The sequence below is a fragment of the Leptonychotes weddellii genome, chromosome 14, assembly GCF_054177405.1.
Source record: "Leptonychotes weddellii isolate Sample4059 chromosome 14, ASM5417740v2, whole genome shotgun sequence".
NCBI classification, from domain to species: domain Eukaryota; kingdom Metazoa; phylum Chordata; class Mammalia; order Carnivora; family Phocidae; genus Leptonychotes; species Leptonychotes weddellii.
In genome coordinates, this window is record NC_138382.1 from 10,257,015 (window position 1) to 10,271,248 (window position 14,234).

A 14,234-nucleotide genomic window follows, 5' to 3' on the forward strand; every position below is an offset into this window, starting at 1 on the left:
ATATTAATTGTTGTCCAAACTTCTTTTTATAATCTGCTAACTCAAATCAACACTGTCTTTAGTAAGCTGGTTCCCTTCCCTAGCATATCAAAGCAAAAACAATACTGTCGTTTTAAACAGTTTGTGGGACTTTGGCATGATGCAAATAACTTCTATATCCTGTTTCCTACCAAAAATAGGCATAGATAATAGTACGTTATTTAAAATACAATCCTGAAGAGTCATGGGACAAAGTAATAAAGGCCTTTCCCACAAAACATCCTTTTTAGTATTTGAAAACTTGAGTTAAAAAAGTGTCCAACTTCATCAAATACTTTTCAGAGTATGCTTATGTATTAAAACCATTTAAATTACTGTGAATGCTGTATATCCAGCTTAAAACACATGAAGTGAGACTCAAGGCTCAGAAATCATGGGATTTAACACTGAAATGATCAATTCCCTGCTCTATGCCTTCATTTAAAATGTAGGAGAAAAAGCAAATCTAGTTATTATAATGACTTTCATAAGTCAACTAGTCATTATTAATGTACTCTAAAGACAAGTGTGACAATTTCTTTAATTTGTTTTTGACTTTTTTTAATGTCCTGGACACAAATGACATTTTTAATTCTTTCTACAACTGTAAGTAATGAATTCACTGAGACAACAGCTCACACATCCACCCCACTACCACCATCACAGCTATTAAACAGGACTGCTTGGCAGACTGGAGCTGAGGTTAAAACACCAAAACAAGCAAAAATAAAATCACACTTTACACTCATCTTAGGAGATGAAAAGTTTACTTAGAAATTGCAAACATTTAGCAAACATAAGACATAAACACTATTTTCCATCGTCTACAGAAATACAATAATTTATAGCTGGCTTGGTACATGATCACATGATAAAAACAATCTAATGGAAAAAAGCCAGTGGTTCATTCTACTTTTCTGCCACTTGTAACAACTTAATAAGTGTACCAGTAAGTACTGGAAGACAGATGCATAGGAAGATGAGAATCCTAGGGCTGTTTGTTAATACACATTATTATAAGAATAATATAAAAACAAGTACAGATATACAATTAACATGCAATTTAAGCTATTATTTTGAAGAAACAGGACAGAATTTAGCGAACACATTGAAAAATGTGTTAATAATGTGTTGTTATAATGAGCATATCATGGTATTTTACATGGCATGGAATTTCTTCTTAAATAATGCTTGGCAAGTTGGAACAGATTGAGCTCGTTCTACAGCAAATTTAAAATGAAGACAATGTGGGTAATTCTATTAGATACTTTTCTAAGTATACTAAGTAATTTTTAAAGTACCATGATTTCATGCCTACCTCACCATCTCCCAATTTAACATAAAGTCATACTTTGTACCCTGTGAACCCGCACTGTCCAATATAGCAGCCCTTAGCCACGGGGCTATTGGGGCACTTGAAATGTAGCTAGTCAGAACTGACATGTACTGTGAGTGCAAAATGCACAATGAATTTTAAAAACTTACCATGGGAAAAAAGGCAAAATATCTCCATAATTTTGTATATTGATTACATACTAAAATGATATTTTTAATATATTGGGTTAATTAAAATATTTAAGCTAATGCCACCATTTCTTTTTTAATACGCCTGCTAGAAAATAAAAAATTAAATATGTGGCTCCCATTTATTTCTACTGGACAGTGCTAATATAAATAATTTACAGTCGACCTATTAGCCTTCAAATTTAGCATCATACTTTAAGCACTCTGGAGAACTAAGTCCCAGAACACCCTCTGCACATACTTTACTGCAAAATTTATTTTTATCCCTCTGCAAGGTATACATTTTAAGTGTAAAAAGAATTCACAAAATACTGAATCCTTAAAAAATGTGAATTAGTACACTGTGAGAGCTAAAAGAACTTTCAATGCAGATTGTTACGTTGAGAAAAATAGCTTAAGAAAAACATCAATGCAATCAGAGGGAAGAAGGTTAGTATCTTCAGTAAAATAAGTTAGCCAAACTTATCTTTAATGCCCAGGATCTGACCTTGCACCACAGATCATACATGTAACTTGTCCATTTAACCACAACCTACAGGAAAATCTTAAAACAACATCAACAGCAACTTACATACTCCATTTTTGGAAAATCTTCAAGTAATGTAAAGTTCACACACATGGTCAATTCTAATAGCAGAGTACAGATGGTATCTGAGAACCATCCCGTAAATTTAAGTCCTGCAGTGTTAAATAAAGTAAGCAACTGCTTAGTGTCCAAGAGACTTGGATTTAAAAATAATTTTTTTAGAGGCTGTAAAAAAATATCACTGACCTTTTATCATTTTCTTCCCCCTCCTCCATTTTTTAGTTTTTGTAGTAGTGTGTATAAATTTTTGGTGTATTTATACCACATTATTTTTTATTCTGTCCATCTCAAATACAAGTTCATCTAGAACCCATTTCGTCCTTCTCCTAAGGACAACACACCTCAGCCCAAACACGGACAGTGGCCACCGGCCAGCAGCCAGCATCCCGGTCAGACACCAAGAACCTCGCCAGGAGGCAGTGCCCAGTTACGCTGGGCTACGCGCTCTGTCCCTCCCAGCTCAGGTTGGAATGTTTGTTTTTTAAACTGTTTAAATCTGTTCACATTGGGCAAGCTCTGTCAAAAATGCTCTGAAGCCACAAATTAACAGATTCTGAAACAAATATTCATAAAAATTTCTCCCTCATATTAGAGATACTCTGAGAAAACACAGGAGTACAGGTGATTGAATATAACTTCACATTTCACCACTACCCACTTTTTTTTTTTTTAAAGATTTTATTTATTTATTTGAGACAGAGAGAATGAGAGAGAGAGCACATGAGGCGGGGGGGGGGGGTCAGAGGGAGAAGCAGACTCCCTGCAGAGCAGGGAGCCCGATGCGGGACTCGATCCCGGGACTCCAGGATCATGACCTGAGCCGAAGGCAGTCGCTTAACCAACTGAGCCACCCAGGCGCCCTCACCACTACCCACTTTTAAAACACTGGAAAGCAACCGAGATTTGGGGAGAAATGGATAGTACCTAAGACAGGTAATGCTAGGTATACCAATGCAGAAACTGACGGCAGAAGTCTCCAGCAGTTCCCTCTCGGGTTCAGCAGCCCTATTAAGACATTTACTCACGTTTATTAATGTGTCTTGCACAAAAAGATAACTGCTTAAACTTTTCCCATCTCCTACCTTCAGACCATGTTCTACACAAACAGTATTTTTATTGCATGTTACTAACTCCGGCCTAAATAAGCTTAGTAATTCCTGTCAAATGATAGAATTTTTCAGTTTCAAACATGTATTACTCTAAAAATATACTCCTCCGTGAAAAGGTAACAGTTAGTTTGATGGTAGATCAATAATCGACTATTTATTGAGCACCTACTATGACTGCACTCAGTCTACACTCATTCTTTAACTGATAAGAAAAAAATACCTGCTTCAAACACAAGATGACACTGGTGAGGGAGGGTACTATTATGAGCATTTCTAATAGAATGCTGTATGAGTCAATATCTGAACGTGTGAAACTGTTCATCCCTACGACATGAAAAACCTCAGATTTATTACTAATCACTTTATAGAGGTAAATTACATTTGAAGTATGCTGCACAGTACTTTGAGGAAAGTGATGGCCATACATAAAATTAAGGCTGATTCCCTAAAGATATGGAAGAAAAGCCAGAATGTCATGGTCCTAATCATCCAAAGACAAAATAATAGTTTACACAAATATCTGGTTAATTCAGGCAAATGGCACTTGTATTAGGTTTCCAACTTTGCTTGAGGGGCTGGTTTAATAAAGAAAACTGCCTTGAAATAGGAGCACTTTAAATAAAATAAAAACCCTTTAAATACAATTCTCTGTAAAATCACTATATAAATTCAAGTTCCAAATCTCATTTAAATGTACATACATACATGTATGTGAATATGCACGTATATGCCTTAAAAGTATCTAAATTTCACTTACGATGTTTTGTGCAGTTGTCTATCTTGCCTTGTATGTTTGAACCAAATTGTGTATCTTAAGCACAATACTGTATTTCTCCTGAAGCTGAGATGAGACAGAGGTAAGCTAGCTTTAACTTTCTAGCCTTTAATGATTCTGACCCGTTGGATCCCTGCAAGGTGCAAGGCATTATGCAGTGTACTGAACACATACAGGGTCTCTTTCAGGGAAACTGAAGTTTTAAGAAGCAAAACAGTTGTCAGTTTGAAAACCAACAGTAATTTTCTGAACAGGATTTCCAAAAACAGAATGATGTCAACTAAAACACCCCCAACTTCTGCCAAACGTGGAAAACAATATATTACAGAAATCGTTTCCATAGAAGACATGTGTAAGAGAACATTCATAATAGGGCCACAGGGACTGAAGCAGCGAGATGAACGAGGCAGTCACAGAGCATCTATGAGCTACCGCACTGGTAGTGGTTTATAAAAAATACTATCTATACTAAAATTTTAAGAGCTAGTAATATATTTAGCATAGTTTTGTCTTTTCTTTTTTTTGCCACTGAATATAAAATTTTGTCCTAAATTTACTAAACCTTCTACACCCTGAGGAATAACAGATTAATAAAAGAAATGCCAGGGTTAGCTTTGTGGACCACAGTATCATCCAAAAAGCACAACCTATAAAGAGCTAATTCTTGGAAGCACAAAGTTTCATCTGCAGACTAAGCTACTGCTCTCTTTTTTAGCAAAGAGTTTGGTTTTAAGTGTTAACATGGCCTAGCGAGAATACAGATGTCCAAGTTGAGAGCCAGAGGCACCCCCTGCAACACACACACACACACACACACACACACACACACCCCCTAGATTTACAACCGACACAATGGTTTTCTGTCTCCACTATGAACTATGACATATTGCTGCCGTTTAGGAATATATTATTCAACAGTCCTCTGAAAAGCACTTTGGAATCTTTAGCTGTATATTTTTATGAAATTACAAGTTATTTGCTATCTTGAAATAGGGACTTTCTGTCCCTCCCTTCTCCATACCCAAATATATATAACATGCCACATTTTAAGTTTCATCTCAGTATTTACTTCTTTTCCTCCAACATGGAATTTGGGAGGGAATTCTTAAAAGTCCTTAAAGTGAGGCAAAGGATTCATTTAGAACAATCATTTGGCCTTTCTTGTAGGGCACAGTGCCACTGTTTCCCTTGACCTTGGGCTGCCCGGGCTGCCCAGGCTTCAGGCTGATCTTCAATTATACACATGCTCTCCTCTAAAATACAATGCCTCCAACCCCCAAAAAGTTAGTTGCCACAAGGAAAGAATGAATTCTTCTTGGTAGGGTCCTTAAAAATGCTAAGAAATACAAAACCAAAGCATCCTACCTGCTCATATCAGTATCTCATGAAAGGATAAAAACTCCATGGGACCATGCCTAGCAACTGGAATCAATACAATGAATTACAATCAACTGTCTGATAAAACTTCCATCCTTTGTTTTCTACCTAAACATTAAATATGATCTTGTTCCCTCTAGAAAGAAGAAAGGCACTCAAATTAACACAGTATGTTATTTTTTAAAAGACCTTGTGTGACAAGTAGAATTTTCAGGGTTGATTTTTTTCCTGCCCACTGCCTTCATGCCACTGAATTTGTCTATGCCTTCCTGGGACTCCACGTATACCTCTGTTCAACAGGAGTACACCGAGAGTATGTGCAGGCATAGGGAGGCGGCAGCGCGCCAAGTACCAGAGTCTGCACGGTTCTGTTTGAGACATTTATTCAGAAGACACACGTTGTTAATAATGCTGTTCACATTTTCTAGAATATTTTAAATACTTTAAAGTTCTAAAATATAATTTTCTAGTAACAAAATAACTGTAAGCTTACAAAAACTTTCTGCCAAAAAAAAAGAATATATGTTACTTCCTTTTTTAACTAAATCTTTAGTATCTTCTATAATTAAGAGGGACTAAAAGATTACCCTGTTGTACAGCAAGAGCCAGTTGTACTCTTAAATTACATTTAGGCTATGCCAGATACCATCTTGTGCTACAGAAAATTACTACTGTTAATTTGTTCTCAACAGTATTAAAAGTTCTCTTTGTATAATAAGCATGAATTGACATGACCTGAATACATGGAAATCACACAAAGTCTACCACTATATATGCTTTCCTACAAACTGCCATAGAAAAGTCCAGGAACTTTTGTTTTCCCATCTTGTGTCGCATAAGCCCTCACCTGAAGATTTAAATGGCTTTGAGTGACAACCTGTATGGATTTAATCCTATTCATAATGAAGTCCTTAATTTAATTAGAACCATACCATAGGAGTAAGGGATATGACTGAGAGTCTGGGCCCAGGGTTTCCAAAGAGGTAACAGAATGCTAAAACCTAGAAAAGAAAAAGGGGACATTAATAGGTAACCAATCCTTAAATTTAAAAAAAAATGACTCACGTAGGTTTAAGAAATACCTAAAAAGGCCCACAGTTCAAGCTGGGGAGTAGAAAAGGAGAAGCATAAAATGACTATCCAGGCACAAATACAGATCAACAAGTCTTTGAAATCAGAGAATTTCTTCAAATGCCCCAGTGTCTCTGGCTCTGTTGGCAAGATCTGTCCTCCAGTATCATAAATGAACAGAAAGTAGTGTTCTTAATGCAAACGAGCTTTGTTCTATGAATTTTTAATATATATTTAAAGTACAGTTAATTCATAATTATAGACCTGCATTTCTTGGCTGGTATTTAATGAGTTTAAACAAGGTATTTAAATGAAGAAAAAAATCTAAATTAACTTATTGTTTATGTAATAGCTCACCGGAAGTATCATGAATCTAGACTACATCATTCATTCACAATCCATTATTCTAATCCATTAATTTCTCAGTCATAACTCATTCTGTCCATTACTCATGATCAATCTTTCCCTTCTTCAAACAGATAATCATTTATTAATTTGATAAATATTTAATGAGTCCTCACAATGTGCAAGGCACACAGGATAATGTGGGAACACCATATTACCAAAATAGGTATACTGAAAAAAAGGTGGGGTGGGGGAAGAAGGTGGTGGTGGAGGTATTTACAGATCTTATTGCTTTTGGCTTGTCAGTAGTATTCTTGATCCACAGGACAGTACAATGGCCTACTATTCTTCCAATGAAAACTTTGATGAAACGTGTGTCAATCTAAACTATCTTTTTGACAATGACATATTTATAGGAAAAAAAAAAAAGATTAACATGTCCCTGAAAATAGACACACCTTTCCACTGCATGAACTCATTCAGTCAAAGAGATATTATCACACCACAGCTAATGAGTGTAGATGTCAACCATCTAGGAAAAAACACAACCATACAGGGCAATACTAAGTTCTTCTGTGAATGAACACTTGAAAAATGCCAATTTTAGAAATAAAGTAGCACACAAAAGTCACACAGTAAATATCCTTTAGATATTTGTATTTTTACTCCCTACTCAAAACTTTTACGGGAAGACAAGAGACCAAGATATCTTATAGGACTGCATGGCTTCATGAAGGGGTGGATTAAGGGCCTGAACACACATGAAGACAGACAACATCAAAGGTGGAGGCTACAAGAAGGCGTGAAGCACTATCAAATGGAGCTGATGTTTCACAGGGTATTGTCTATGCTCCTGTCCTGTCACTCTCACATCAAAGCATAAGAAGCCCTATTACTTGGGATACTTAGAATGACGTGTGGAAAAAAGGTAATACTGAGTGAGGCCAGGATTTGGCAACATGTATTTAGTGGAATGGGCTGACTCTCTCATGTCCTCTCTGTGTAGTCTCCCCACCATCCCCTGCAGGTGCTGAAAATCACGAACTAATGCTTTTATCCATAGAGGTCTAGGTAGACCTTGAGGTATTTGATTCAAAATATGCTTTGTACACAAAGGGCCATGGAATTATGTTCATAATGACAACTGTTTTCTTACCTAAATACTACGAAAACTATAAAAGGTTAATTTTGCCCCAAGAGAGAAAAGCAGCTTCTGTCTACAAGAACCGGGCTGAACAATTTTTCTGGTGTTCTTAAGTCTTACCTGACAGTTTGCTACTCAACAAAATCATGATGCACAAAAAGAACTTATGCCTCTCCTAAGCTTAAGGCAATGTACCTCACTCAAGCCCAGGGTTTCCATAATAGAAGACAGGAGACGTCTGCCTTTCCCTATGTCTGTCCCCTCACCCTACAGGTGACCTAGCAAGTAAAAAGAACAAGCAAAGTACGGCGGTCGTACTTACTTCGGCCACTATTACATTCTGCACACACGTAGGACAATAGGCAGTTTCCATCGTTAGGGGAACTTTTAAAGGGGCAGTTCGTATTAATACTGTGTGTGTGTGTGGTTTGTTTAATGGGGTATGAAATTCACTGGAAAGAGGACGGAGAGTATCTTCAGTACACATCCTCAAAATAAGACATTTAAGGAAAAACAGAGGTAAAAGTGTCAAAAAATACGAAATGGATTGGGAAAATAAAGAAAAGGTATGTGGAGAGGAAAGAACAAACACAGACCATTTACAAAGGGGAAAATATATTAAGAAAGTAAACATTACCAGGCCCTTTTCCCACCCTGCCTCACAGACCTGAAAAACCCAGCCCTTATTATTAAAAAGATAAGATACAGCTGTGAGGTGGCTACTTTGGTACCTCATCCCTGATAAGTTTAATATCAAAGTCTTTAAGTTGTTTTATTTTTTAAAACAAAGGTTGAAGAACTAACCTTCAAAAGCTATTCTTTCCTCTGGCATTTACCAGCAAACTTTTAATAATCACTTCATAAACATTTTGTAGTTTAAGTATATCCTCAGGAACTTAAATTTTTAAAAAGGAAGATTTTTATGGATACATTTCCATGCATATTTTCCCCACTTTTCATGGTGAATTTAAAAGGAAAATAAGTAGTAATAACTAAAAATGGCATTCCAGGTTTAAATAACAAATATGTTTATAGGGGCTAACTTGAGTGTTTTTGGCCTATACCAAATTTGAGGTAAAAAGAATCTATCAAAACTAGTGATAAAAATAATTTCCCAGTCCTGTAGTTACATAAACTTTTAAAATTCATTTTTCTTTTAAAATAACCATTTTAAAATGGGTTACACATTGGAAGCATGTTTTTTATATAAATTCCAGTACTTCTGACTTTGGTTACATTGGTTGATAACTTGAGTCGAGAAAGAGAAATGATTTATATTTTCACAAATCCATCTATCCGGCCATTTGATTCTCAAAACAATAATTAGATATAATTTTGAGCTTGTATTATTCTAAAGATGAACAACAACATGAATTTTTAATTAAAAAAAAAAAAAGAAACTAGCCTATGCAGCAATTGCACTGAGGTGGGTAGACGTGTCTGTGAACCAGTTAGGAGAACCAAAATGAGAGGAAGCTTCACGTATAGAAATATAAAGGATGAAAAGTTAAAAAAAAAAAAAAAAAAATTAAGACTGTTTAGCAGGAAGAAACTACACAGTTATTTTATCCCCAAAGGAATGCCAGTTCTTAACAAAATAAATAAACTGAAAGATTTACTATGGACTTTTAACCTAAAGATGAAGACCACATAATAGCAAACAGTTCATGCAACTATGTAAGGAAGAAAGGAAAGCAATATTGCACTGAAAGGGGAACCTTGCAGGACTAATCCACCTCTTTCATTGACTCAACGTAACCAGCCATTTCCTGTATGCATTGGCAAACCTGGCCTGCTCTACGTTCCGGCAGGTGGACAATACTTGATCGATGAACCTATGCTCCATTTCCAGGCCCCGGGAGTCTGGAGCTGGGGTCCGCTTCAGGCGTTTGGTTTCCTGGGAATAGCCTTGCTTGCTACAGTCATTCAGCCCGTCCACCTCCATGGCCTGAGACACGTGTGGGCCTGCTGGGATGAGGTGTAAGTCACTCAAAGTCCCCCCAGGGCTGTCTACAGGTGACAACTGGGTCACGCTGTGAGGAAACCTACCACTTAAGTGATGCTGAAGGTAGAAAACGTGCCGCCTGTGAAGGAGGAGGGGGGAGGAAGAGAACACGGAAAAGAAAACTCATTATCACAACGTCAAGCTTTTCAGGGAAAAAAACAAGAATAATAAGTTGATAATTTCAAGACATACAATACTCAGTTTGCTGTCCCCCTTGGTGACCAGAGTTACCTGGAGCGGGGGGAGGAGCAATTACGCTGAAGTCTCTGTGTATTTAGACCACAGTCTTACAAACCCAGATTACTGGATTGTTTGTGAGAAAGAACCCTACATACGACCCCAAGGGTTTTTTAATACCACTGACTGAGATGATGACAATCACTTGGAATTGTTACTCTTTGTAACTACAATATAAAATGAGAAATAGATCTTAGCCCAATTTCTGCTATAAAAAAACAAAACAGAACCAAAAATTAACTTCACTGACATCCTAAAACAAGTGATTCAGGAATAACGGGATTAAATAGCTCATCCAGAGGCTTTTAGTCCATGGCCTCTTTCTAGTATTTTCTTTAATAAGAACAGGTATTATCTAAAAACCAACTGAACTTTTCCTGAAATACATCACTACAGTCTCATTAAGTATCTACATGCAGTAGGGATGTGCTGGGCTCTAAGCAAAGCATTTAAAAGACACAGCTCTTGTACTTCCTCTAAGGAGAGCAGTTCTCCTGCCCTTAGACTCATCTAGAGTTTTTTGTTAAAAATGAAGACCTATGTGCCTAATCTCCAAAAATTTTGACTCAGTGGGGGTGCACATCTACTGTTCACAATTGGTAAACCACATAGATTCTAGGTTGTTCTATCTCATTATTCTTATTAGCAACTCTAAGCCCTTGAGAGATAATTCTGTTCATTTTCCCAGCATATTCTGGAGTAGACAGGGAGAATATAATTTACCCATTTTATAGAGGATAAAACTTAAAGGACAGATAAGGTGCCTAAGGGCAATGACTCAATAGTAGAAAACTGGCCTGTATAATTACAGGTCATCTCAACTGTCACTTTTCCCCATGCCTCACCCCAAACTCAATCTTTATACAAAGCTTCTGCTGTTAATCTAGCTATCTCTTAAACACAAATACAATCTTGAATTTTCTCAGCCTTGCTACTGATGTACCTAAATATAGAATAGCAACAAAATCTGTTCACACCAAAACAACATGAAGTTAAGATCTATCTTCTCTCTAGAAAATGTGGAATTAAGAGTGTCTTGTTTTTACAAGAAAAAGAAATTTTTTTATGAAGGTGCCAAAGAGGGGAGATGGTCTTCCATCTTCTAAATACATGTAGCATGGAATAGCAGCTGAACACATCTCCTCAAATAGCCTACAAGATAGACTAGACTGGCAAAAGGGGGCAAATCTCAACAACTTTAAAAATACACAAATATTTAAACTGCCTACCTCCTGCCTGGCACAGGCAAGTCCTTTGTTTACAAATAGAATCCTCTAGTCTGAAGTAGAATCCGTATTTATAGAGATGGAGATGCCTCAAAAAAAGAACCAATCAGGGGGTTCCCACACCCGGACTTCATTCCAACATGACAGTTACTATGCTGTCAAATGTACTCAGAACTCAGGTTATGAGGTTGCTAATTTCTTTCACTCCTTCCTAATAATTCTGCCCTCCTCCCAAAGCACACTTTAAAAAACAAAAAGTGTCAAGAGCTTATACTTAAGGAAACTTAATTTGCAGACCATCAATAAGCTTAACTATTCTCAAGGTCTAATCAATAGTCTAAACCCGACTCTGCATCAAATTTACCTTTTAAGTTTCTTCATTGTTTTTTAAAGACTAAATAAATGGCAGCGCTCTACCCCAGATATACTATAAATACCAGAATCTCCAGGGAGGGAGTCCAGAAACTCGTTTTCAGTTTTGGAAGTAACACAGGCTATTCTGTTGGGCAGTCAAGCTTGAATACCACCATCCTAAGCATTAGGCAAAGATCTGCATAAGGAATCTCATATTGAAGATCATGAGGAAGAAGATATGGTAACATAAACGCCTCTGAATTCAGGCAAAGCTCCACGATCAATTACCATATTTACCTGAGCAGGCAGGCATAAGACTTAAGACCTTCTACAGCTCTCATAAAGCCAAGCAGTTCCATGCAGAAAATAGATTTTCCCTCCTCTTACCTGTGACACCAAAGGGTTTCATGTCCTGGGTAGGAATCAATAAGATCAGTGCTGAATTCAACTTCTTCTTCTAGAAGACGGGGAAGATTTATCCTTGCTTCCTCTGTTGAAGCTGCTGCTTCATCTTTTGGAAGAACTAGAGCTGGCTCACTTCTCAAAGGGTTTTGCTCCAATACAGAACCATCTATCACAGTTTGGCTAATCAAAGACTTTAACAGAAACTGGCGGTAGTGAAATCCACTGTGGTCTGAAACATGCATGGATGCCCAGTGTTTAGTAGAAGACAGTTCATCAAGAAGAATCTTGTAGGAAGAAAAAAGGGAAGTGAGAAGAGGAACTGCCAAAGGAATTTCTTTCTCCATTAATGTTTTGGATTTCTCTTTAATTTGTTCCTTGTATTTTTTGGTAACACTGTTTCTACCAATATTTTGTATACAATGTCCAACACAGTGCTGTCACTCAGTGGAAGCTCAGTAAAGGCTAGTTTCCCCTTTCCCTAATAAAGTAGTAAGAGGTGTGTATATATATATATACATACATATACACACCCTACAGAATTTAAGGACTTATTTGTCACTTTCTCTGGACCTTGATCAATCACATTCTGATTGGCACACACACAGAAAAGCTATTCTAAAATAACGATGAACATTAGGGTGTTTATTTACAAGAATGCTGATGTTGAAGAGAAAATATAAATTCAAAGGTTACTTTGATGAATGTTCTTTAACTTTTAATGAACATTACAATATCTAACTTACTATGTGTTGAACAATTGACTCAATGTATTATTAGTTCTTCACTATAAGTGCCATGAGGGCAGAGACTGTCAGTTTTGGGCTTAGTACAAAAAATATGATGCAAGAGCGCATGATTTTCCTATTCATCTCAAACTCAATTAACATCAATGATAAATGATTTTTTTTAAGTAGATGAGACAAAATTCAGCAGTGAATTAAGTCTTTGTATTATCAATCCTGCAAACTAAGCAGCTTCAAATGGAATGATTAAAAAGAAAAGCAGCAGTTATGAAAAAATAAATTATTTGGCAGTATCTTGGACAAGTCGCAAATGCAAATGGAATTTGATCAGCAAAAGCTGTATTGAGGGCCTGCCACATTCCATCAGAGGATTTTCAGACCAGCTAAGGAAAAAAGACATTTACTTGCCAGCAGTGAATAATATAGACAGCAGAAAGCCCAAGGGCTCCTCCTTTAGCTGCTTTTCAAGGGTCCCAGGCAAATGCCTTCTCTTGTACCAAGATCCCCTCCATTTCTCACAGTTCCTCTCTTCCCTAGAAGAAATCTTTCCCTCTCCTGAACCTCCATGGTTCCTGTGTGTTCTACCAGACATTAGAGAATTTTCTGTACATCTTTTCATCCCCACTAAATTCTACAAGTTGTTTAAGATATTTATTCATTCCTAATTAATGTTTCCATCATTCTATACCCAATGGCATCAGAGTGAACATATAAGTATTTTATGAATGAATCAATGAATGAAATGAACAATTTAATGAATTAAGTTACTAGTACATAGGGACAAGATTACTCCCAGCAAGGACAGTCGATTTCTATCAGTGAAATGCTTTAAATATCTCCTTTAAATTCTAATGAGTTTATTCAAAGCCAAATAGGTTTGTTCCAGAGCTGGTGAATCTCTGAGAAATGGAAAACAAGACTGTTCATTTGATTAAAATGGTGAGCAAAACAGCACCAGATAAACTTCTACCTTAGAAAAATATATACTAACCTTAAGGTTATTACATCTTTGAAGAATTAACCTGCGGGACATTTAGGCAATAATACATCAGCTTTTTAATTTTGGTAGGGCTTCTTAATATGGACTGGAAAGAGTACAAAACATGTTTAAAAGGAATTTACATAACAGGAAAAACCTTTAGATTATTTCTTACTGCATAGTTCTATACATAAAATTTTTAATTTTGAGACAAAAAATAGCACATATGTGAAAGATTTTCAACATGAATTTAATTCCTTTAAAAATTTTTCTCAGACTTTTTAAGAGAAAAATTCACTATATTCTTTTCCCTTGATATATTTAATAGGTATACTA

General features: G+C 36.4%; 1 protein-coding gene across 1 annotated transcript in view; it reads right to left on the reverse strand.

Annotated features, from left to right (window-relative positions):
• Nucleotides 1–768: 768 nt before the first annotated feature.
• Nucleotides 769–14,234, reverse strand: part of PTAR1 (protein prenyltransferase alpha subunit repeat containing 1) — a 43,471-nt gene continuing 30,005 nt past the window's right edge. Inside the window, exons 6-7 of the mRNA XM_081804063.1 lie at nt 12,159–12,460; nt 769–10,033 (exon numbers count right to left, since the gene is read on the reverse strand). Coding sequence (XP_081660189.1) covers nt 9,691–10,033; nt 12,159–12,460 — 645 coding nt within the window. The 3' untranslated portion in view covers nt 769–9,690. The remainder of the gene's footprint in view (nt 10,034–12,158; nt 12,461–14,234) is intronic.